This window comes from Exophiala viscosa (assembly GCF_022695815.1).
Source record: "Exophiala viscosa unplaced genomic scaffold EDD37scaffold_4, whole genome shotgun sequence".
Taxonomy (NCBI): domain Eukaryota; kingdom Fungi; phylum Ascomycota; class Eurotiomycetes; order Chaetothyriales; family Herpotrichiellaceae; genus Exophiala; species Exophiala viscosa.
Genome location: NW_026944356.1, coordinates 610,531 through 633,787, shown reverse-complemented (window position 1 = coordinate 633,787; position 23,257 = coordinate 610,531). Strand labels below are relative to the sequence as shown.

The 23,257-nt window shown below is 50.8% G+C and overlaps 10 protein-coding genes across 10 annotated transcripts; 6 read left to right on the top strand and 4 right to left on the bottom strand.

Moving 5' to 3' along the window:
• Positions 1-375: 375 nt before the first annotated feature.
• On the bottom strand, positions 376-4,840 carry EDD37DRAFT_628140 (uncharacterized protein). The gene has a single exon (XM_062816419.1). The coding sequence runs from the start codon at positions 4,501-4,503 to the stop codon at positions 664-666; it is 3,840 nt and encodes a 1,279-aa protein (XP_062670727.1). The 5' UTR covers positions 4,504-4,840; the 3' UTR covers positions 376-663.
• Positions 4,841-5,537: 697 nt separating this feature from the next.
• Positions 5,538-6,353, top strand: EDD37DRAFT_563670 (ClpP/crotonase-like domain-containing protein; the record flags this gene model as incomplete). The annotated part of the gene is made up of 1 exon (XM_062813969.1): positions 5,538-6,353. The coding sequence occupies one exon, from the start codon at positions 5,538-5,540 to the stop codon at positions 6,351-6,353; it is 816 nt and encodes a 271-aa protein (XP_062670726.1).
• Positions 6,354-7,191: 838 nt separating this feature from the next.
• Positions 7,192-8,155, top strand: EDD37DRAFT_363936 (uncharacterized protein). The gene has a single exon (XM_062811897.1). The coding sequence runs from the start codon at positions 7,388-7,390 to the stop codon at positions 7,895-7,897; it is 510 nt and encodes a 169-aa protein (XP_062670725.1). The 5' UTR covers positions 7,192-7,387; the 3' UTR covers positions 7,898-8,155.
• Positions 8,156-9,517: 1,362 nt separating this feature from the next.
• EDD37DRAFT_562866 (Isochorismatase-like protein) lies at positions 9,518-9,898 on the top strand (the record flags this gene model as incomplete). The annotated part of the gene is made up of 1 exon (XM_062813940.1): positions 9,518-9,898. A coding segment is annotated over one exon (381 nt), but the record flags the coding sequence as incomplete, so codon positions are not given.
• Positions 9,899-10,180: 282 nt separating this feature from the next.
• On the bottom strand, positions 10,181-11,767 carry EDD37DRAFT_363924 (uncharacterized protein). Its single transcript, XM_062811895.1, has 2 exons — positions 11,070-11,767; positions 10,181-11,003 (listed from the first exon to the last, which is right to left on the bottom strand). Exons 1-2 carry the CDS (start codon positions 11,368-11,370, stop codon positions 10,435-10,437), a joined length of 870 nt encoding a protein of 289 aa, XP_062670723.1. The 5' UTR covers positions 11,371-11,767; the 3' UTR covers positions 10,181-10,434.
• A 1,392-nt stretch (positions 11,768-13,159) lies between these two features.
• Positions 13,160-14,583, top strand: EDD37DRAFT_364049 (uncharacterized protein). Its single transcript, XM_062811899.1, has one exon. The coding sequence runs from the start codon at positions 13,324-13,326 to the stop codon at positions 14,338-14,340; it is 1,017 nt and encodes a 338-aa protein (XP_062670722.1). The 5' UTR covers positions 13,160-13,323; the 3' UTR covers positions 14,341-14,583.
• A 299-nt stretch (positions 14,584-14,882) lies between these two features.
• EDD37DRAFT_649171 (uncharacterized protein) lies at positions 14,883-15,563 on the top strand (the record flags this gene model as incomplete). Its single annotated transcript, XM_062818108.1, has 1 exon — positions 14,883-15,563. The coding sequence occupies one exon, from the start codon at positions 14,883-14,885 to the stop codon at positions 15,561-15,563; it is 681 nt and encodes a 226-aa protein (XP_062670721.1).
• A 987-nt stretch (positions 15,564-16,550) lies between these two features.
• EDD37DRAFT_693621 (uncharacterized protein) lies at positions 16,551-17,743 on the bottom strand (the record flags this gene model as incomplete). The annotated part of the gene is made up of 3 exons (XM_062820063.1): positions 16,551-17,258; positions 17,400-17,616; positions 17,649-17,743. The coding sequence occupies 3 exons, from the start codon at positions 17,741-17,743 to the stop codon at positions 16,551-16,553; spliced, it is 1,020 nt and encodes a 339-aa protein (XP_062670720.1).
• Positions 17,744-19,909: 2,166 nt separating this feature from the next.
• EDD37DRAFT_680000 (cyclohexanone monooxygenase) lies at positions 19,910-21,734 on the top strand (the record flags this gene model as incomplete). Its single annotated transcript, XM_062819703.1, has 3 exons — positions 19,910-20,087; positions 20,140-20,452; positions 20,505-21,734. 3 exons carry the CDS (start codon positions 19,910-19,912, stop codon positions 21,658-21,660), a joined length of 1,647 nt encoding a protein of 548 aa, XP_062670719.1. The 3' UTR covers positions 21,661-21,734.
• Positions 21,572-23,201, bottom strand: EDD37DRAFT_363861 (pre-mRNA-splicing factor prp46). Its single transcript, XM_062811894.1, has one exon. It carries the CDS (start codon positions 23,130-23,132, stop codon positions 21,810-21,812), a length of 1,323 nt encoding a protein of 440 aa, XP_062670718.1. The 5' UTR covers positions 23,133-23,201; the 3' UTR covers positions 21,572-21,809.
• Positions 23,202-23,257: the final 56 nt, after the last annotated feature.

Sequence of the window (23,257 nt, the reverse complement as noted above, 5' to 3'; positions counted from 1 at the left end):
ATGTCGGGCGAGAGAGCAGCAACTCATCCACCATAACAGAGTTGGGGCCCTCAAGATTACGAAAGTCTCAATTGTCGGCTTGATTGAGGTTACAGTGTGTCCATGATCGGCACTTGGTGGACGCACCATGGATGTTTGCGGTGCCTTCTTGTTCAGACCTGTCTGGGATACAAATTGGAGAGGACACTTTCGTCGATATTTGCGGTGGACTTCAAACAAGCGATATATTCAAGCTGATGCCGAGGGAGGCAGGCATCATGGAGCCGTTATCAAAGCAGAGAGTTGATAGACGTGGTATAGGCCTCATTGATCATGGTGCCTATAACACTCATCATTGCTACAAGCAAAGAGACCTTCAGTGATCAATGGTTCATCTCAGTATATTCATATATGTACATTACGTCGTAAGTGGTATCCAATAACCTGATAGACCTGCGCTCAGGCCCAACATTCCTCGGACAATATGCCCATCACTAGCCCAATGTGCCCAACTCTATAACGCCGTCGCTAATGCGTTGTGGGTGGGACAAAAAGTTGTGGCTGGATCTCTTGCTCGCTGAAACGTCTGATAGACAATGAGCATCGCCTGGTGTCTGGAAAGAAAAGAGTGACACGTTCCTCCTCCGTGGTTGATTACAACGTCTCCGACAATTCGTAGGCAGATTACAGCTGGATCAAATCGACCTCGCTGAAATCAGGGGGAGCGCCGCTGTACACGCATCGACCTTTGGAGTCGAGTCCCTGTCTGACATTGCTGACCCAAATATGCGAGCTGAATTTTCCCATGCGATGCACCTCGTCATCACTAATGCCCAGTTCATCACGCGGGATCCAGATCACAGGTCGTCTGGCTCGAAGGGCGCTGTGCTGGAAAGCTCGCTGGACCAATCTGTCGCGCTCATCGGGCGTGAGATCCTCGAGTTCATCGCTCACTCCGCTAAAGAGAGCCTCGGTAAGCTGGTTTCGAGCAGCGCGCTGAGCTTCGACGTCCTTCTCGTTACCGAGCAAGGGATTGAAATTGTTCAACTTGTTGAAGACTTCTCGGGGCGGTGATATGTGGCGCTTGTTTGAGCCATGTCTGGGGCGTGCCTCGGAGTGGGCTCTGCTATGGCTCTGTGATTCGCTTGCCGACCACTGGCCAAAACTGGTCGATCTTCGATTGTGAGCATTGTCTCGGTCTGCCCATGACTTGCGCTGTTCTTTTCGTGACACGGCACGGCCCAAGAGCTGCTTGGTGGTACCAGTCGTCTTCTGAGCCATATTCTTGGCCAATCGAACGCCTTTGCTTTCCTGGTCCAGATCCATATTGATTTCAGGATTCTGAAACTCGTACGGCTCGAGTTCAGGCAGCTGTTCGGATTTTTGTTTCTCGAGTCGTGCTTGTTTGTCTGACTTGATCCTCTCCAATTCGTATTCTTGCTGCTGTCGGTCTTCATCCCGTTCTTGTCGCTCCTTACGCTCCAATTGATCCTCCAAATCTTCAGCTTCGGTCTCTTCCTCGATGAGGCCAATGTGCTTCGCTTGCATTGCTCTGGCAAATTCCTCGTCCCGGCGCACAGCGTCGTCCTCGAGAGTGATAGGCAGATATCTGAACAATGGACCAAAAGCCTCATTCAGCAGGAGTTGATAGCCAGCAGTGAGAACCAGAATTATAATCATGCCAATGGCTTGTCCTGTACAAGCAACATCTCCAGCCGTATTCCTAACAAGGAAGAACATGCCGATCAGGGCAATCTCCATGACGTAGAGTCCGACAAATGTAGTGTTGATTGCATTCGGATACAGCAAGCCGCCAGTGTCGCGAGTGAAGCGGGTCACATAAAGTGTGTTGTAGCGGTATGCAAACCAGAACAATGCAAATGTGATGATATTGAAGATCAGGATCAAAGGTGCAATGACGGAGTAGATCAAGCCGATGCAAGCCAAGTTAGTGTACACAGGAAAGAATGTTCCCCACTGGACGTTCGACAGCTGGGTCTGTCGTTTGAACTTGGCTCGAGCTGTGCTGTCGAATAGAGGAGCCAGGATAAACCACGCAATGAGTGAGCCCACTTGCACCAGAGCACCTGCGCTCACGGACAGCGCTTGCAGCAGCATGTAGGAGAAAAAGTAATTGCTCGCTTTGGGAATGTTAGTCCCCAACAGCGAAGGAATATTCGTGAAGCCGTCCACGCTAGTGAAGAACGCGAAGAACTGGGTTAGCGCCGAGGCGACTGAGACGACCAGAAACAGCTGGACGAAGAGGAAGGCGAAGTAGTAACGCTGGACGGAAATCTCCACAAGCATACCAGACTGAATTCCTTGCATTTTGGCCAGGAATCGAAGGATGAGAGGAAGTAGGAGCATCAGCAGACCCAACAACGCGGCAGGCAAGACACCCTGCAAAACACTCCTGAACCATTTGGGAATACTTAGGACCCAATGGAGCCAAGTATATGTCTCGGCAGCGGTATCCAACTGTGACAAGGCGGAGGTGAAAGCCACTGGAATAGCCCAAAGAATGATCATGCCCGTAACAATAGCGACCACTGCACCAGTTCTAACGTAGCGTTGCCACCAAGGAATCGACATGTTGTCCCAGATAACGTCGTTTGGATCAATCTCGACAATACGTGGCGCCATTTGCTTGGGTAGATGATGGCTTAATGTTTGACAAGCCATGTGAGCAGCCACTTGATGATTAAACTGGATGAAAGCCGAGTTCATGAGCGGAAATCGTTCTGGATGAGCTTGGTCGTCTTCAATTTCGACGTTTAGTCTGGCAACTTCCTTTCGGCAGTACCGAATTGTATCGACCTTTTCGCCAACGAGCGGAAGTGAAGGCATCCACGACCATCCGAATATGGGCAACCTCGTAGTGTCGCGATCTTTTTCCGGTAAATAGTGCCGCCATAAGGCATCATCCGGATCGTGTTCGAAGCCCCACTCGAACGCCTGAGGATAGTCGACAGGCTCCTTTTCCTCAGACCCTAGGCCGATCGCTTTTTTGACCTTTTGGAATGTACTCAGGGACTTTTCTGGTCGGCCTTTGTCATCTCTCTTTGTACTAGATCGAGAAATAGGGCTGGAAGGTGCTAGATCTCTGCCGGACTTTTCTGCGGACCGTCCACGGTTGTCGTTCAGAGCAGTCGCGGAGGCATCTTTGGCGTGCGTTGTCTTCTTCTGGCCGAAGGTATTTCGTTGCTCTGATTTTGCGCCATGGTCTCCGTTTTGCGGCGCACGTTTCTCATCAGAAGGTCTTACAGCTTGTTCCTGGTCAGCCTCTTGGGGCACGAACCCATTGGTCCTATCAATCGTGTTGTTGACCCCTTTGTTGACGCCGCGAATTCCACCCAGAAGTCTGTTGCCGATGTTATCCAAGCCCTGAGTGACTGCTGAGAAGCCTTCGCCTAGAATGGGAATTGGGAGTATGCGCTTGTTATGCTGGGGCTCCTCTACTTCCTCGTCGTCGTCAGAGGACGAAGCGGAAGAGTGTCGAACATCAGGGCCATCGAGGACGTCTCGAAGGTGATGTTCGACTTGATGGGGGTTGCCAGTAGTCAGACCGTGTCCGTGGGCTGCGTGATCACCGGCTTCGTTCTTAACGGTAGCCCGAAGCTTCTTTTCCTCCTTGCTAACCTTTTTGCCGGCCTCTTTATCAGCCTTAGCAATGTTGTCTTCATTCTTCTTGAAACACTTTTTGATCAAATCTGTTTCAGCAGACTCGAGAGTAGCCGCAAGCTTGTCCCGGCGCTTGATCTTGTCGTTCAATTCGTCAAAATTTCTGTTGATCCAAATATTCCTTAGACCACCCGGAAAGACATCGTACAGGCCATCAAGTGCTTCGACAGTGCACCACTTTTGAGGTATCGAGCTGACCAAGACGGTTGTAGCGGAGGCGCGCAGTCGATGCTGGGGAGATGTCAAATATGCCTGACGCATACGAATGTAGTTGCGTAGTTCATCGAAAGCAATATAACAGACCCAGATGATCAGACTGAGGGCCAACAGCCAGTGGGCCCAGTATCGGCCGGTGTGGTTTGGAGCGACATTTCCCCAAGCAAGGGTGTCCAGACCAGTGACATTGGATGCATTGGCGTTTTTCCCAACGGCATAGTCGCCACCACGACCATCGACCGCGTTCAAGGGTATCAGAATCGGCAAGATAATTAGAGCAGCAGGGACGAAGATCTTAAGCAGGGTGCGCAGATATCGGAGGAAGAAGTATGCGTCCAGGCCACATTTCTGTACGAACTCGGAGTTGGATGTGGTGAAGACTGGCTTGATCCATTCCCACCACCCAGGAGGACTTGGTTTGGTCCGTTCTCTTTCTGGTACCAGGTATGTTCTTGGTTGATAAATTCTGGCGAATCGATCTTTGATGAGGAGGAAAAGGGCGACTTCGATCCCGAAAATGGCCAATGAGGTGATCAAGGACGCCGCAAATTGACTGGCCGTTTGTCCGCTCTTCGAGGAGCCTGCGTTACTGTCACCGCCCAAGGTAAGGGTCTCGTTGAGAGACATCTTGAACTATTATTGTTCGGTGTAGGGTATGTCGAGTTTTCTATCAAGGTTCGTGGGTAGAGAGTGCGCGTAAACACATGGCGGACACTCGTGATACTCGCTCTATAGTGGTGTACGATTAGGTGCGGTGTTGGTGGAGCGCTATTAGGCGTCTTTCTTTGGAACAATGCCTAGGTCAAAAAGACAAAGCAGGCAAGAAAGGACTGTTGTGTGCGTGTCAAAGAGGGTAGTACGGTAAAAGATGGACAAAAGGACGCGGAGAGGATTGAGATAAAGGGAAACTTGGACAAAAGCAATGGTGGAGTTGATTGTCGGTCAAACCAAGAATTGAATGGCGTGTCTTTGATAGAGCGTGCAGTGCATCGTGAGATTTGGTGGCCATACGATGCAAACGCCAATGCACCAAAATGACGTCGGAGGCACTCACAGGCATGAAATTGGCAATGCCCCGGGCACTTTAGTAGCCAATCATCCTCTAAGCCTTCGGATTATCCCAGGCATTTTCCTGCCGCCTAGCCTCCGTCAAGTTTAGGGGCTCCGTTTCAAGTAGACGAGCCGCGCGGGTGGCATTTTTGGCAGCACGGTCGCCTAGATCAGAACCGAAGAGAACCCTTCATGTTCCAGGGTTTCCAAGCACCACCGCGCGCGTTGTTCTTATCTAGCAACACGTGTGATTTGCCGAGCAGACACACAAAGTACGAAATATTGGTGAGCTTCATATCTACTCGACTTCCCAGGACATCAAGATCGTCGTATGAGACATTCTACGCGGTCCAATTTCTTTGACCTTGCACTGTCCACTCACGTAGTACAAGGGATCCTTGCGCAGTCAGAGGTGTGAACCGAGGGCAAAATATGTCACAAGGCTGAGAATACGAATCGCGGGGTGCATCCATGCTATGTAAGCAGCCTCCAGACTACCATTAATCATTCCTCTTCTTGTGAACAGCGATGGTGCGAAATGACTGCAGGGGAGTACTTCTGACGAAATCAGTTGCCTGGCTACTAGAAGAATGAGCGCGCATTCCAATCCAATGGTGGTCATATCCACCACTAGCGAGGGGATAACCACGATTACGATCTCACGGCCTCATCGACGAAATGCGGTCAACCCTGCTACTGCCCGTGAGCTATACGCGGCATTTATCAAGTTCGAAGAAGACCCCTCGCAGAAAGTGGCCATCCTGACCGGTGCTGATGGCTCTTTCTGTGCTGGCGCTGATCTTATCGACCTCACTACTCAACAGCGGCAGGATCCAGAAAGCTTGGATCCACTGGACAGAGATCATCTTCAGCCCGTCCAAGGTCGAAATATCGCACCAATGGGTCCTTCCCGACTCCAAGTCCGCAAGCCTGTTATCGCAGCGGTTGCAGGTCACGCAGTCGCAGGTGGGCTCGAACTGAGTCTTCTGGCAGATATGCGTGTCGTTGAAGAAGATGCTGTCTTCGGTGTGTACTGTCGACGGTGGGGTGTGCCCTTGATCGATGGAGGAACTGTCCGACTTCAGGCTATCATAGGCCTTGGTCGAGCGCTGGACATGATTCTCACTGGTCGACCTGTTCCTGCTCAAGAAGCATTGTCGATGGGTCTCGCCAATCGAGTGGTCCCTAAGGGGACAGCGCTGCAGGAAGCGACGAAGATCGCCGAACAGCTGTTGAAGTTTCCCAATGGCTGTATGAATGTGGACAGAAGCTCATGCTACCACGCCGCGTACAATGCTTCAAGCTTCGAGGATGCATTGCGGAACGAATTTGACCAAGGTAGCAAAATCCTCAAAACAGAGAGTTTTCAAGGCGCAGCAAGATTTGCTGGAGGTCTTGGAAGACATGGAGGATTTGAGAAATTGTGATCGAAATGAGGCATTGTGTGGGCTACACATACCTATGCATACATATGACGGGATCTTTCCACCCAAAACATTTGCAAAATGTGGCTATATCTTTCTTACATCTCTTGCATGTTGACCATACCGTCTTCCAGACACCCCTGGTGTTCGTACTGGAATGCGGAGGTCCTGACTTGGTGAGGAATGCTCATCATTCGACCTGGATGGAAATATGGGCAAGTCATCAATTATAGCAACCGTAAGGGAAAGATTGGACTTCCGGGTTCCGAGGTTAATCAAACCAACCATATGTACGAAAACCTTGTACGAATCTGCTGCACGTCAATCAAACTCAGTGTCAACGCCTCAATCTCCCCCGGCTTCACCCCATTTGACCTGGACCCTTTCTTGCACTTCCCAACCACCATGTCTGACCCTGCATGCGAAGACGACCTCTCTTTCCCCAGTTTCCATGCCGTGTTGACTATTTTTCGTCCTCCATGTACCTGCAGTCAAGTACAAGATGGCGATAACCCCGTCATCGTGATAGTACGGGACACTCGTTGGGTCCTGCGAATAGGGTGTGTCTGGCACCAGACCTGGAAACAACTGCAATGGTGTGGTCCTCACAGGTATCGGGGTAGCTTCGGGCGTCTTAGACTCTAACTCTTTGACCCTCTGGAAGATGGTGCCCACTGTACTGGCAACCGCATCCCTCTCAGAATGGTCGATATGGATCTGGCATAGCCTTTGTTCCATGAGAGCTGCTTGGTCGGTTCAATGTGATTTCAATCGTGGTGACGGCGTCTTCGAAGGCTTCGAAGGTTCGCCGACTGCTTGGATGGAGTCCATTGAAGCAACGTCGAAGAAAGTGAAAACTGCACCCGAAAATTCATGGGCCATTGTCCCCAATGCAATATCGAATGTGGTATGAGAGCCTCTGCTGAAGAGGTGACAGAAAGTACCGTGACACTTCCTCTGCGCAGGATTTTGACTGCAACCAAGTCTTCACAGCCAGACATTTTGGAATGCGGCTTGGCGATCGCGAAATTCCCTAAATGCCAGCAACCCGTCCTTTCCTTTCCTTCTTTTTACCTGTCACTCACTTCAATGCTACCGAGCCATCTTTTGATTGTCTCTTCTTCTTCCGATCTTTCTCTGCGGATGCGCGCAATGGTACGGTTGACGAGACATCAGCTCTACCGACCCTACAAGCAGCAGTCCGTGGTTTCACGCTGCGGACTGCTGCTTACTTCTACCGGCTTCTTTTCCCCCTCCTGCAAAACAGTCCCAAGCTTTGGAATAGTCTTGCAGGCGGGTCCTCTGTTTACAGTGCATCCTTCGGGATCACTGATACCCAATCTTACATGATGTCTTTCAGGTCATCTGAATCTCCTCTCCACGCGACTCGTGAGGCCTGCGTGTCCTTTCAGGACATTACGCCGAGCGGTCGTAGCCCCCCAGCCTCCTGTACTCGTGCGTCCCATATTTTGGGGTGCTGTTGCAGGTGTTTTCTCCCAATGGTTGGACATGGTTCCTCCATCACAGCGTTCCTTCGGGAATTCTGAAACCTTTTATTTTTCATGATGTCTTCACTGTCATCTCAACCTTCTCGCCCTGGCGAAGACAAGGCCAAGGCCAAAGTCAAAAGGTTCAGGAGCCCTGCGCAGGGGAGACACCTACGCGCAGGTGCAGGGCGTGAGTAGCTGGCTTTGGCCGGTGAAACCAAGATCTCCCCAATGTCTCTCAAGAGCTCCAGGAGCCTGACAGAGATGAGACCAAAACCGATGTGCCAACGAACGGTTGGGTCGCCCTTCTGGCCTTATCTGAGATAAGTGCCTTCACCCTCCACTTAGGCTTAGGGTCCACCTCAAATCTACATGCATCTGCATCAATGCCATGAGAGCTCGCACATCCAGACAGCTCTTCGTGGCCATGACAGAAGCCACGTTCGCGCGGCATCGCCTCATCCGCAATGCATAAGTCCCCTGAAGGAGTTCCTACAAACAAATGATTTCTGTCAAGTAAGATTGCTTCTCCTGCTTGAGTTAAGTTGTCTTGCTGACCCTGATGCCCGTTGCAGGAAAAAAGTGGTCGGGGAACTACGCGACAGTAGTTTTCCAGATCCAAGGCCAGGCTTCCCGTAACCTCAAAAGGACATAGGCATGCCGGCTGGGGACCTGGTGGCATTCAAACCAATCAAATAATATGCCAGAAGTTGAACCCCCAATGACCTCAACAGGAAAGAATACTGACTGTTCTGCGGTTCCGTAGACAATTTCCTCCTCTTCACACAAGACAAACGTCCGCCGATCTTCGAATCTGGAACTTTCTCGAAACACTAAGAGGCCTGGCGATTGGAACATCGCATGCCCGATGTTTCCTACAAACACTGGCGCATCACACGAGGTGGTCGCCCAAAAGCAAACAAAGCACCGCACTCGACTTCTCAAACGTCACAGTGCACTACAAAAGGAGGGTTCTGGCAGTAAATCGAAAGTCACCAGGTTCAGCCGGTGTACTTTAGTGTGCCACAATCCAAATGTGCGCTGGAGTTCGTTGTCTTCGGTGCACAACCGAGCGATATCAGAGCATTGCTCGTGCAATACCCGTGGGTGTTCGTTCTGCCTTTAACCAGCGGTTGAATGGCCGCTGGGCGATGAATGAGCCAAGTAAGCGAAAAAATGGGTCGGGGTACACTGCAGCATGTGTACATGTGGGGATATTGCACTGGGACTTGACCGCGGCTCTCTCTATTCGGTGTCTGCGCAGGATTACGCGCTGCTGGCCTGGCAGGCGTGGTGGGAGGGGGCCAAACCAAAAAAATGGACTCTTGAAGGAAATCCGGAACAGAACAAATGACTCCTTGGTCAATATTGCAGATTACCACTTGTCAATCTAATATGGTGATCAAAACCTTTCCGCTCATGCGCTTCAATTCTTGACGCCAACTTCAGGTACTGTGCCTGGTTTCGTCCAAGCAAGACCTCACTGCAAGTAAACGAGGAAATTCGTGTTCCCTATCTCAGCCTCATCGTCTTAGGATGTTGCCCACTTTCGTAAAGTCATATCGATTATGCGCTGGATCTATCGACTTTGTCCCTTCACTAGAGCCTATAATGTAAAACTATCACGAGGAAAGGAAATCAGCGCTTGGGGGCGCGTCAGGCTCTGCGGACTGGGAAATCACAGACGACCTTCGCAAATTCATACCCAAGTTCCCATCCCAACCAGTGGAAGTGGGCGAATCATTCCCGCCTGCTGAGGATGAGGACAAATTCCCAAAACTCTTCGCGAAGAACACCTACGACGCCTTCATCAACACGAATCTCGCTGAGGTCTTGGAGACACCGAAGATCGAGCGGGTGGTTGTATGCGGTGTTATGACGGATTGCTGTTGTGATACGACGGCCAGGAGCGCATTCAAGCGTGGCAATGAGACTTGGCTAGTCAGCGAGGCCTGCGGGAGTGCTAACAAGAGACAGCATGAAGCTGGCTTGAGGGGCTTTGGTTTCGCATTTGGTGATGTCCTGACTACATCTGAGGCGATAAGACAACTATGGGGTTGATTGGACCGACTTGTGGATGGAGGCAGCATCCAGCAGAAAGCACCTTCCACTCTGGGATGGTCGCTTACTGTGTACAGGGCATGACAGAAGTTCAACTGCCGAAGAATCCACTACCGCTAACATCCGTGGGACTTTTGAGAAGCGGATCATGGCTCGGGGCGAGCCTGCACTTAACTTACCTGCTGAAGTGCCATCGTGCATGATGCTGTAAAGTCAATCTCGCATCTTGATCCTGTAATCCTCGAAGTCCATTTTCACAGGGTCACCCAATAGGTGTCAGGTGTAGGCTCCGCGAAAGACAGTTCACGACCACTCGAGTTGGTATCAAAGCACAATTATGACCTTATGGTTCCAGTTCTGAGAAAGGAGAAGTTCTGTGTAGGAGGATATTGCAGCTGAAAACGGAGCAGTACCAGATCGCAAGGAAATGACCCATCGTACTACAGTATCGGGATGCATGTTAGCTCTGGTCATGTCCTTCATTGTCCATCGTGCAGACTGGCCAAATTCGCCCTGTCGCGCCCGGTTTCACGTCCTCAGCACGCACAGCCCGTCCCATTCCCGACAAACACGATCAAAACAGCGATGAATGTAGCAGTCGCCGCAAACGAGTCGATTCTTCGAGGCGTACCCAGCAGCGTGAGTGCAGCACTGAAGAAAAATCCAAGAATCACAATGACGCCGAGCCTGATGAGTTGGTTATCGATGAAATAAAGCACTATGGCGCCGGATGTGGGCAGGACCGGTGCTAGGATAGTCGTCAAGATTGTCACGACTTTGGCGATATGCTCGTTCGAGTAGTATGTCAACTTCAATGGAAGAGCTGGACGCCATGCTTCATCCACGTCGAGACGAGGGTGAATCTTGCCTCCAATGAGCCGGTGGTACGGATGTGACACGCACCATGCCAGCCATTGTGAGAGTGTGTCCCTCTCACCTTCCGCGTCTATCAGCGAAGTCATGTCGTATTCATGCTCTTCCTCGCCCCAAACGGCCCATTCGCGGCGAACCTGAAAGTCCATGTTCCTCAAAACCTCGCGGAGGTGTTTGAGGTTCGATTTGTGGACCGAAGGCAGGCCTTCTATCTGCCGGTATCGAAGAAGGCCTTCATCTATGGCACAGAAAGGTTAGTCATATTGACCAATGCAGGAATGAGAGGATCTAGGAGTGCTTTCCGAACACTTGCCGTACTCCTTGAGAAGCTGCCGGATATCCATCATCATCTCTCGTTGTTTGCTTCCTCCTTCAGTCGTGTCTTCCATCATTGCGGTGAAATTGTGCGGGAATGACGCCCTCGCCTTCACTTTCGATTCTCGGTCGGCTGCGATTATGGAGAGCAGACGGCCCTGCTTCTCAGCCAATTCGGCTTGCATGAGTAGCAGGTTTCGGCAATTCAACGTAGAGTATTTGCGAAATATTGCAAGTTCAGGGTATTTGCCCATCAGGGCGCTCAAACTGTCGTAACCTTCCATCCCGGACTCTTGCTGTCGCGGTAACGGCTGAAAGCGCAAGAGGAGGCCGACTGAATTGCATATCGACTTTTGCCCTTACCGGAGCGTGTCACAAGCCTGTCGATGAAGCATCAGCCCACCACCCTCATGGTGTGCTGGCAAACAGTCTAAAAGGCTGCCTGAGAGGCTCATTTCGCCCTGCTTGTCTCGAGCAGCCAGTGGCAGCATGAGATCCTTGCCGGCAAAGACGCACGTAAGGCAGTTGCACAAGAAGAGGGGGCTGAAGAAAACTGCCCAGACAGGTGTTCATGCACGATCCTGGCTTTCTGCACCCTGACCTGAGTAGCGTCGACGACTGCGTGAGATAGGCTGTGATAGTGGTAAGGATTGTGACTGATAGGTTCTTCACGACGCCAATCTCTGGGAGCAGAAGCCAATGCAGTGGAGACGAACCCCTAGATGCTGGAAGTGGCGGGCCTCGGTTCAACGTTACACCAGACGACGAATACATAAATCAGTCGTTTTCCCAAGCTGCGCAGAACCTACATAGCTTCTTCGAATCCCACCTTGACGGAGATTTCTTCTGTACAATGCTGTTTCTTTCTCGATGCTCGCTCGCATAGCGAGGTAGACTGTGTCGGGCTTTGCGACCTTTCAGGAGTCAGGAGTCGTCAGTAAGGTTGATGGGCTAGCTCTAGCTCTGGCGGCAGCCACGCCTCTCTTCAAATTCCCAGACTGTTCTTCAGCTGCGCATCCCCAGACCGGCACTTTGAAGCACATAAAAGGGCATGAGACACATAGCCATTGACGAAGGCCATGCAAATGCGTTCATCAACACCAAAGGTTTGCAAAAGCTTTCCGAATGAGGTCGGCTTGTGGTCGACCACGCGCAGTTCCTTTGAGATGGTTCACGTGACGCATCAACGAGTGTGCTGGTGGACAACAAATCACGCGCACCAAAAACCAACAAGAGTACTTATGGAAGCCTATCATCGATGGACCAGAGAAATGACGATGTCAAGTGAGTTCAGTGAGCAGTCAAGCATATGCTGATCTAGGGACCCAACGATTGAACAAATGTTACCACTCGATATGATCATGTCCAATAACCTCTCCACCTTTTGAATGAGCGGTGTACCATTTCATTGCTGTGGGCAAGGGTAGGCATTGTCCCCAACCTTGGGGCCTGCCAAAGAAATTGCTTAGCAGGGACGATGCGGCTATCATCCCCAAGCGTCCCCGTGGTCCAAGGCCAGCTTTAGGCGATCAGCCACTGAAACCTTAATTCCACGGTGACGACAACAGGAAGTTGGCGCAAGGTGATCTCAAAGGGTGGATTTTCCTGGAATGCTTTGCACTTTGGGATGGAAAACGACGGATGAGTTACCCTGCTGTTAGCCCAGGAAAGACACCCTGAGTACAGTCAAATGCCCTTCCGCACCAACACTTGTCGTTCCTCGATGCCGGCGGAGCATCCGTGGATGCTGTTTTGGCCCGGCTGCATGACACCAAATTCCGGCAGGGGTTTCAGTCGATCTTGCGGATGGTGCTTCTTGCAGTCGCGACAGTGGCATCAACTCTTGACAGCTGTTGAGCCATTCCTGGGCATTTGGCGGAACATGTCTGTCTGCCGTCTTGCCAACCATGCGCTGCACTCCTGCGCATGCTGATGGGAAGGTTGAGACAATGCAGCGGCTCTTTTCGTTCCGCTGATGTTGACACTAGCGCGACTTTGCGTACTGCGGCGTACTCTCTGCCCACACCATCTTTTCACACTTTCACACACATCCTCCTTTGCCCAACAATAGCCTAGGTGTTTGTCTGCTCCTCAAAAATTCTGCCCTCTTCCATTGTGCCAACTTGCTGTCAATGATCGCTGGCCTCGATTGATCTCAATTTGTTTTCTGACGCAGACCTGCAACGCGAACCTTCGTCCCTTCCAGCCTTGGAAAGCGTTCCACGATACCCAATCCAATGATTTCTGCCATGGTTGCCATCGGGATTAAGCATGCTCTGGACAGGAATGAATACCGCACCAATGCCAGGACATCCCGTGAATTCAGCATGCGAAGAGCAGGAGCAACCATAGCTTGGGATATTCTAGAGTCAGGACTGAACTCCAGGGCTGTTGACCATGCCATCTGGCCTCCAGAGCCGCCTTGTTGCCAGAGTGGTGAGGCCAACGGAGCCGGAAACAAGACAGACACAAAAGAGGCCAATGTTGTAGAGGAAGCAAGAGACGTAAGGATTCTTTTTGAAAGACGTCTCTTCAAACGTCCGCAACGCTGTGAAGAAGGCGGCCCGATGCTTCAAGCATGTGCGGTGCCGAACCAGCTCCCGCCTGTTCTGTACCTGAAATCCGATGGCGTGGTTAGCGATGCGAGTGTCGAGTCCGGACATGACACAAGTAAGGACCCGGTAGTGAACGTTCTAGCCCGACTTCCGCTCAGGAACAATTCGCCCGTTCACCCTGCGGATCGTTCGGCAGATCGCCCACCTCAAAAAGCAACACGTAGCAAGCAGCAATCGCGGATCGCTAAAGCTGGAAGGCGGACACACACTCAGCCATCCACATGCTCTTTTGAGACACGGAATCATGCAGCGAGGATCGCCGCAAGAAAGGCTCTGAAAAGAGATTTAAGCTATCCAAGCTCAAGAAATGGGGAGAACGTACCTCTAACCACATTGCTGGATACTGGAGCGGACTATTCAGTAGCCTCTCGGAGAATTGTGACACAAGGCGATGCTGAAGTCCATCTTCTAGCCACCCCGTTCACATTGACGTCTGCTTTTGGAAACACTGTGACCATAACCGAATTTGCGAGGCTCAACGTGAGTTGCGGTTGTTCCATACATGCCGAGTCTGTGTCCATCGATGTCTTACTCTTGGACGATGACGAGCTCTCGGGGTATGATGCTTACCTGTGTGCTTTTGACCTCATAAGGATGGGACACATGATAAATGTGCCTTGCGAGGACCTGAATGGGTGAAAATGTTGACCGGTTACGCTAAACAACTGAGCTGGGCTGCAGATCCTTGTCGTCGAATCTGTGCCCTGAATGAAGCAGTCGAGGAAGGCTCACTCATTACATCGTCATGTACACAACCTCAAAGATAGGCTTTTTCTCCAATGACAATAGGTTTTGAGACGGCTCATAGAGTGTTTCTGCCCGATGACTTGCAAGGGCCATGTAAGCAACCACCCTCCATCGTGAGATTAGCGGCAATTGTGTCTTGAATGGCTGCCAGGTGCTGACCGCTTCGACAGCTCATAATGGCCATGAGCCTATGTTCCAGCACGTGCCGACGTGTTTTACGTGTCCGATTCTCCTTGATGGGCGTGTCGCGAGTTCTGCGGTGTGACCTTAATGTCTGCCAGGGTTGGAGTTCATCGGACGGTGGGTAAGAGATGATAATGTGGCCTTTTTAGTAAGCCCAGGCGTATGATGAGGGCACGGAAGTACGTATAAAAGAGCATGAGGCACTCATGTTGTGACCGTCACCTTTCTTCTCATGTCAAGTCTTTATTATCATGGATTCTTCACAAGAGCCAGGTACAGTGGCATACACTGCAAGCTTGTGCGGGCCTGTCCAGCCAGCAGACCATGTGGCCAGCACCACGCAAGGCAATCTTACCCGGGCAGACGTTCGCGTTTGGGCAGATCAAAAGGGAAAGAAGAGATTCATCGCCCTTCCCGTCCCACCTACCTTGGACGATCAAGCCAAATGTTGCACAATCACGACTCGAATACTCGAAGAGGTTGACCCTAGTGGTACTATACCGCCGTTAGAAGATGGCCATGAGTGTACGCAGAACACTCACTTCAGAAGAGTACGGCTCTTTCTCAGTGGGGAAGATCAAACATCTTCTACCGGGTTTCCGTTCTGTGTCCTTCAGGGAGAAGAGCGCCGAGTCGTCATGACTGGTCGAGAAAAATGTTTCGAGGTTTGTCCCGAAGTCATGCGCATGGCAGTCATAGCTGCGGACCCGAAAACGCAAGGTGAGTGGATCTGCACCAACGCACAACAGCTTCATCGGATGACGTGTACGCCAGAAGAATACTATGATGAGAAGCGAGTTGAAGAGGAAAGAAAGAAGCGGTTGGAAGCCGAGGAGGTTGCACGAGCCCAGAAGGAGCGAGAAATCTGTCAGGCAGCTAGTAAGAGGGACGCGGAGAAGGCAGAAGCTGCAAAGAAGCATGCCTCCAGATAGCAAGCCGGGAAGGAGCAGGCCTCCAGATGGTAAGTCGCTCTCGAAAACGATGCAAGCCAGCACCACGACCGACGAATCACTCCCCAAGCCATTACATCTTCGCTAATCACTCCTGGCAGGCGCCACTAGTCGCGGCCACACTTGCAGACCCAGGAAGAACAACAGCGAATAAGACACGCGTACTTACTTGTACTACTGCGGTGACCAGTTTTGCTCGGTGTAAGATTAGCCTGTTGGCTCATCGTGACTGATTTTCGGTCAGGACAATGTAGAATCAGAGTCGTCTACCATGACTGGAAGATGATGGCTCAAGAATGTCCACAAGTGCATGTAGTGCGAACCACAGTTTGAGAAGGTTTGTCTCGCGAATTTCGTTCGAAGCTGTATGCAAGTAAATCTGAGAACGATCGTCGTCATGCATTCAGCTATATTTCTGTGTCCCGGGCACTGGCAATAGAAAAATGGCCGAGCCGCACAAGCTCGAATGAATCCAACCTCATTTAAGGGGCTCACAGCCTGGTCGGGCTAGAGACCACCCCATACAAAGCTACATCTTATGCTCTGACGGTCTGAATACCTTCCACGATATTCTGACCCCTCGGTCTTTTAAACTTGTGCGACTACAAAACTCCTGACGAGTCGCCGATGGTCTGGGCTGCCTGTTATTGATGTCTAGACTCTAAAATGTGTTTCATTTCATATGACATTGATACTTGTAAAAAGCTGATATTGCAAGCTATGATTATAAGATAATATTACAACGTTTCAATCAAATCTAATACCCGAATTGAATTCTATCGTCTCCCCACCCGAGACTCCCATCACTGATGTTGTTATCCGTCATGCATGCAGAATAGAATGACGATAAGAAGAAAGTAGAGCCTAGGCAACTGGGGTTGTCTAGACAGTTGTTGTGGTTGTTGTTGTGGTCGTATTGCCGAATCCTGAAGTGGTGATTATGCCTGACGTGGTTGTGAAAAAGGTGGTTCAGATGGTTGAGTTGCCTGCTGTGGTTGTGATGACGGATATGGTTGAGATGCTTGAAGTGGTAGAGGTGGTTGATGTGGTCGGTACGGTTGTAGTCGTGGTTGTTGTGGTTGGGACAGTTGTAGTCGTGGTTGTGGTTGGGCTGGTAGAAGTTGTTGTGGTTGACTTAGTGGTAGTGGTCGTTGTGGTGGGTTTGGTAGTAGTTGTGGTTGTGGTGGGTTTGGTAGTCGTGGTCGACTTTGTGGTTGACTTTGTGGTAGTAGTGGTTGTGACTGGTTTAGTGGTAGATGTCGAGGAGGAATGTTTGGTAGTAGACGTAGATGAGGAGTGTTTGGTGGTGGATGTGGATGAAGATTTTCTAGTGGTAGATGTGGATGAAGGATGTTTACTGGTGGTCGTGGTTGTAGTATGTTTGGTGGAAGTTGTCTTCGAAGTTGGCTTGGTTGTGGTGGTGCTGTGTTTAGTTGTTGTGGTGCTATGCTTGGTAATGGAGGTGCTGTGCTTGGTCGTGCTGCTGCTATGCTTGGTTGTGGTTGTAGACTTGGTAGACTTGTGCGTAGTCGTGGTCTTTGGCTTGGTTGTTGTTGTTGTTGTTGTGGACTTGGTCGACTTATGCGTAGTCGTGGTCTTTGGCTTGGTTGTTGTTGTGGTAGACTTGCTCGACTTGTGCGTGGTTGTCGTAGTCTTTGCTTTGGTCGTAGTTGTAGACTATTTAGTTGTCGTCGAAGTCTTGCTTGTAGTCTTTGCTTTGGTGGTGGTGGCACAAGCCTGTTCATGAATCAGCGATTTTCCAGGGCACAACCTGCAGCTTTACCACATATATGGTAAACACAGTTTAAGAGGACTCACCGTTGCGGTTTCAATGCATGAACACATTGTGGATCTCACATGCGTAAGCGCCTCGAGGAATCTGGACCAAACGGAAGACTCTTTTGCTGAGTTTATCGTCGTTGTCGTAGTCTTTGACGTTGCTGCTGCACGCTTGCTGACACCCGCAGAAGTGCATGAGACAGGGAATGATGTAGAGCAGGCTTCCAATGCCACAGTGTAGGAGGCAAGATACGGTCTGAACTCTGAGTAGACGCCGCTGGAGCATACATTGTCGCTTCGAGCCTCCAGTTGTGGAGCTGCCAAGCTCCCCTGAGGTAGGCAGACGGCCAGGAGGGGGAGACCAAGATCTGTGTGTACATCATCTTGAGAGGTTGTCAAGATAGGTCGAATGGGATGGTGACTATTGAAAGCGCGAGTTGTCTGGGGAAGAGGATGTACTTCTGCTTTATATGTTAGACCTGCTGTCACAGACCTCAGCATGCCTTCGAGGGCGATTTCCACCTGCGCATGTTCTCACCACGACATCTCGGTTGTTATGCTGACCAAAGCCAGCCTGAAGCCTCGAACCTGAGTCGCACAGACTCGGACTTGATGTTCAGATCATATGAAGACATTATTGGAGACATGTCAGCTAGTCTAGACCGTCTCCACGGGTTCGCGGAAGATCCTACCCCGGCTTCAAGCAAGAGTACCATTTGTAGTGCAGACCCCCACTCGAGAAATCGTTGTCCAGGTACCAACCCTAATGTGCTTCTCAAGACCAGATAGAAAGATGTCAAGACCCTGTTACGTTGCTGTCATGCTTTGTGACAGGTTGCTTAATTGAACTCAGCTTCGTGTTGGTACAGCGTCCAATCAGATTGACTTTCTGGAGACATGCTCGACACTGGATGACAGGTCATGACAGACTTTGTTATCCGAGAGTATTCATCTTATCACGAATGACAAGGCTACACGCTTCCACGCGCCATGAGCTGAACAGCTTGGAGCAGGCGAGGCTTTCACAAGCTGTCATTGAGGCTGCTTGATTGAACTTATTCAGCAGCGCCTCGATACGGTCCGTCCCAATGAAACTCGTTCACTGTACGGGCACTATGATACCACTCTCGTGCAGTAGTTGTTCCAGACGTGCCTATAATCGTCCACAGGGAACGAGATCGTGGTTCCTGGAAATTTGGAACGTGACCACTGGTCATGATCAGTATGAAGCAACAGAAGAATTTCACAATATTGACCCTCAATCAGGATCGCTCAGTCGGATGATGTTTTCGAAATATGGCGCCATCAGACGTGGAAGTGCAAGTCAATGCTAAGCGGTAAGTTGGTGGCTGTATGTCCAGATGTGTACACAAAACAGGGCAATAAAGAGAGCGAGCCCCTCGAGCTGTGCTGTTCACCACAGCTGCTGCACTAGGGTATGAGTACACGCAACAACTGCACCGTAGGTGTTTTAGCCTGTTGTTGTCGCTGTGACCGTTTTTGGTATCTATCTTGGATAATAAGTTAAGTTGTGAGAAGGTAATCGAAAGCCAACCTCAAGTAGATACGATTTCCTGACCTGGTTCCCAGTGGGGATTAGTCTTCTCGGGAAGCTTATTGACACCTGCCAGGATGTCAACGCGGGTGAAGAGAGGCACCTGCGCCATATTTTATTACCGCAAAAGGATTCTCAGATCAATGCTTCTCTTGACATATCCTCAAGCATTGTGGAGATGGACGGGACGGCCGGGAGATCGCTACCGCCATATCCGTTAGATTCGAGGCCCTATTCAGCGCCTGCGACTCCTGGCTGACCACGTTTTTCACACTTTGAGCGATTTGTAGAGTCTGAGCTCGGACGATTCAATGACTCGTTTCACGTTTGTGCTCTAACTTTGACGAGATTGAAGTATAAAGAACCAAGGGAAGAGAGTTGCAGGCCGTGCCATCGGCAAGACTCCAGGTCGCGGCGAGCAGCAAAATTGACGGGGTGTTTCTCTCCCGTCCCAGGTGTATTGTTATAGCAACACTGTTCGTGAAGTCTCAAGTCGATCACTGTTCGTTGCCGATTGTATAAGTCTCAAATGTGGTCACGTTGGGGCTGCAGAGTAGACTGCTGGGTGTCAGGGGCCTTCAGGGGTTTCAGCCTTGTCTCGACGGTGGCAACCCCCGCTCAACTCTCCTGAATTGTTCTGATCACGATTCATCAGTTTGGACCGCTGTGAGATAGCACATAGTCGCGCGCACAATGAGTCGATCGAGGTCGACTACGCTTGCAAATGATGCTTGAAGTCCATTCTTTGTTCACATAAAATGTCCTAATTGCATGCGGGGCTTATCGGCAAGTCGGTTATCGCAACATGACATGCTCTCTCCGCATCTCGGATCATCACTAGCCTCAGGCATCAGACCAGGACAGTACTCTCCACGATCATCTCCCTGATCATCTGATCAACTGTCATTCCGCCTTTACGCAAATCCCTCAATCGCGAACAGATTTCTATATCTTGTGCGAGACCGCTAAGTCTGGCTGCCTGTTCTCGCCTGCCATGGCGCAGATAGACTTCGATGCCCTTATCGTGGGCGCCGGGTTTGGTGGTATCTATCAACTCCACCTCCTCGTTGAACGAGGTCTATCCGTCAAAGTGATCGATGCTGCCAGCGATGTAGGCGGAACGTGGTATTGGAACAGATACCCCGGCGCCATGTCCGACACGGAATCATACAGTAAGTGTTTATCCACAGACCATATCGAACAATCCAGGCTCATCTCTCCAAGTCTACCGCTACAGCTGGGACAAGGAAGACCTGATCCAGTACCATTGGAAGGACCATTATGTCAAGCAGCCAGAAGTTCTGGGCTATCTGGAACATGTGGTCGAGAGATACGACATGCGGAAATACATGCAATTCAATACGGAGATGGAGAATGCACAGTATGATGAAGCCAACAATGTCTGGGTCATTTCATGTTCGACGGGCGAGAAATTTACCGTCCGCTATCTGATTACCGCCTTGGGATTGCTATCGAAGACGAATTACCCCAATATTCCTGGCCTTGACAGGTTCCAGGGAGAAATGTATCATACAGGGTAAGCCTGGAACCTTGTTTGTCCTTCCCTTCCACTCTCACACATACTGCAGCAAATGGCCCCGCCAACACGACTTCAAGAACAAACGCGTTGGCATCATCGGAAACGGCTCGACCGGAGTACAAATCATCACCGCCATCTCAAAGGATGTCAAGCAGCTCGTTTCCTTCCAGCGAACACCCCAGTATAGTGTACCGAGCGGCGACGGGCCCGTGTCCAAAGAGTATCGCGACTCAATAAACTCCCGATACGACGAGATATGGAAGCAAGTCCGTAATAGCAGGGTTTGCTTCGGTTTCGAGGAGTCCAACGTTCCAACCATGAGCGTGTCAGCGGAAAAACGCGAGCGGATCTTCGAAGATGCATGGCAACGCGGTAATGGCTTCCGCTTTATGTTCTGGACCTTTAACGACATAGCAATCAGTGAGGAGGCGAATGAGGAGGCCTGTAAGTTCATCCGCAAGAAAATCAGCCAGACTGTGAAAGACCCAGAAAAAGCCAGGAAGTTGACTCCTCATGACTACTATGCTCGACGCCCGCTGTGTGATGCCGGATATTATGAACAGTTCAATCGGCCGAACGTCGATATTGTCAGCTTGAAAGAGAATCCGATCGGGAGCATTACCGAGAAGGGAATACAGTTGTCTGATGGGACGCATTGCGATCTCGATGTCCTGATCTTCGCAACAGGCTTTGATGCTGTGGATGGAAACTTTAATCGAATCGCCATCAAGGGCCGCAACGGAGAGAGTCTGAAGGATCACTGGGCCAAGACCGGCGGTCCAACGACATATCTCGGCTGCTTTGTGCCTGAGTTCCCGAACTTGATCATGATTACTGGTCCGAACAGCCCCTTCACAAATCTTCCGCCGACGCTTGAGGTTCAGATTGAATTTATTGCGGATATCATCGCTCGAGCCGAGAAGAATAGCCAATCCAAATTGCAAGTCAATGGTAACAGCAACGGTGACCCAAAGCCTGCTGGGCCGGTTGTCGAGGCTCTGCCCGAGGCTGAAGACAATTGGACGAGGTTGTGCGAGGAGCTGAGCAAGGATAGCCTGTTCAGAAAGACGGATTCCTGGATTTTTGGCGCCAATGTGCCTGGCAAGAAGCATACTGTTATGTTCTACTTTGGCGGGCTTGCTGAGTACCGGAAGGAGCTGCAGAAGATTGTCGATGGTGGGTATACAGGATTCAAGCCTTTTTGAAGGGGCACAATGCTGGACATAGACTTGTCGGAGAAGCTGATCCAGCTGAGATGTATGAAGATGCAGTCTCCATCCCAGAAACCCACAGTAACGCCATCGCTAAACGTATCATTGAGTCCTGACAACCACAAGTGCTGCTAGTGGGAATGTCAGTACTTGACTCTTCCCAATGTTGGCTTCCAATCCAGCGGATGTGTCTCCGGCGTCGCTTCTGGATCCGGTCTCCAGATCTTGATCGTCTTATCCGCCTCGCCCATGATCAATCGCAGCCCAGTCTGATCGAATGTACTGCTCATGATACCAGCTTCGGCGTCAAGAGAACCAGGCTGTGCCATCGACTCCGTGGACTGAAATCTGTGACCCGTCTTCCAATCCCAGAAAGATATGCTTCCGTTGTCACCACCACTGAACAGCACGTTATCTTCGTTGACAGCCAGCGTGTTGATTATGGCATTGTGGCCTTCGAAATTCTGCATGAAGGCTCCTTCAGGGCACTTCCACTGCTTGATTGAACCTGCAGATCCGGATGCGAAAGTGAACTCTTTCGGGTGTGTAGCGAGAGCTCTTACTCCTTTCTTGTGGTGCGTCAACACACCCATAGTTTTGCCGGCGGCGAGGTCCCAGAGACGGACGGTGCTGTCGAGACTCGAAGAGATGACTTGCGGATCCGCCTCTTGACATTTGACGTCCGTGACTGTCCCCTTGTGTCCGCTGAGAACGTGTATGTTTGATCGAGTCCTCATATCCCATACTCTGGCCACACCATCCCTGCCTCCTGTCACCAGGACATCGAGTGTTGGGTGTAGAGACATTGTGTAGACACCGGACAGATGGCCGTGGTAGTGTCGGATCACTTTGTTTGTTTCCAGATCCCAGCATTTGACCATTTTATCTTCACCACATGAGAACAGGTAAGGATGACGCGGTGACACTGCCAGGCCGCGGACTGTAGAGATATGTCCTGTCAGCGTAAGGCGGAGCTGTCCTGTCGCTAGATCCCAGATCTTGATCGTCCTGTCTCCAGCGCCGGATGCGAACCATTGATTTCCAGGTTCGACAGCCAAAGCTCGTACCCAGCCCAGATGTCCTGAGATCACTCTCATCAACTTCCATGGGGCATGCCAATCCGGTCGAGGTTGTTGCATATTCGGTCTTCGAATCAGACTGTTTCCTGTGCCATTGGATTGCGGCGACTGTGTCTGTGACCCTGGCTTTCCCTCGCTTTTCACCAACGCTAGCTGATTGCCTCCAGCCTGTACTTTTGGTCTTTTGGGTCCTCGACCGGCCGCGGCCTTCGCCTGTTTCTCTGCCAACACTTTGGGCAACTCGCGAACACTTTCATATTCGACTTTTCTTTTGAATGACATCGATAAAGTGGAGGACGTAGGCTCGGTCAGGTCGCCAAAGTCATTGCCGAAGATGGATCGCGTCCGCTCTGTGAGCGCTTGTGCTGCACCAGCTACCTGTGCCATGTTTGCAGCGTACCCGGGTTGATCCTGCAAGTGTCTGAAGCAAAAGGCAGCGCAGGCTTATTTTTTGGGAGCGAAGATCGTATCGAGGGAAAACTTTACAAACTGGCCAAGCTTGAACGAACTTC

What these genes read in the sequence shown, in the direction of transcription:
- EDD37DRAFT_628140 (XM_062816419.1), bottom strand. Translation starts at nt 4,503, where the DNA reads ATGTCTCTCAACGAGACCCTTACCTTGGGCGGTGACAGTAACGCAGGC.
- EDD37DRAFT_363936 (XM_062811897.1), top strand. Translation starts at nt 7,388, where the DNA reads ATGCCAGCAACCCGTCCTTTCCTTTCCTTCTTTTTACCTGTCACTCAC.
- EDD37DRAFT_363924 (XM_062811895.1), bottom strand. Translation starts at nt 11,370, where the DNA reads ATGGAAGGTTACGACAGTTTGAGCGCCCTGATGGGCAAATACCCTGAA. An exon ending in GTACGGCAAGTGTTCGGAAA is followed by an intron (nt 11,004 to 11,069) that starts GCACTCCTAGAT and finishes CCATAGATGAAG; the next exon opens with GCCTTCTTCGATACCGGCAG.
- EDD37DRAFT_364049 (XM_062811899.1), top strand. Translation starts at nt 13,324, where the DNA reads ATGATTTCTGCCATGGTTGCCATCGGGATTAAGCATGCTCTGGACAGG.
- EDD37DRAFT_363861 (XM_062811894.1), bottom strand. Translation starts at nt 23,132, where the DNA reads ATGGCACAGGTAGCTGGTGCAGCACAAGCGCTCACAGAGCGGACGCGA.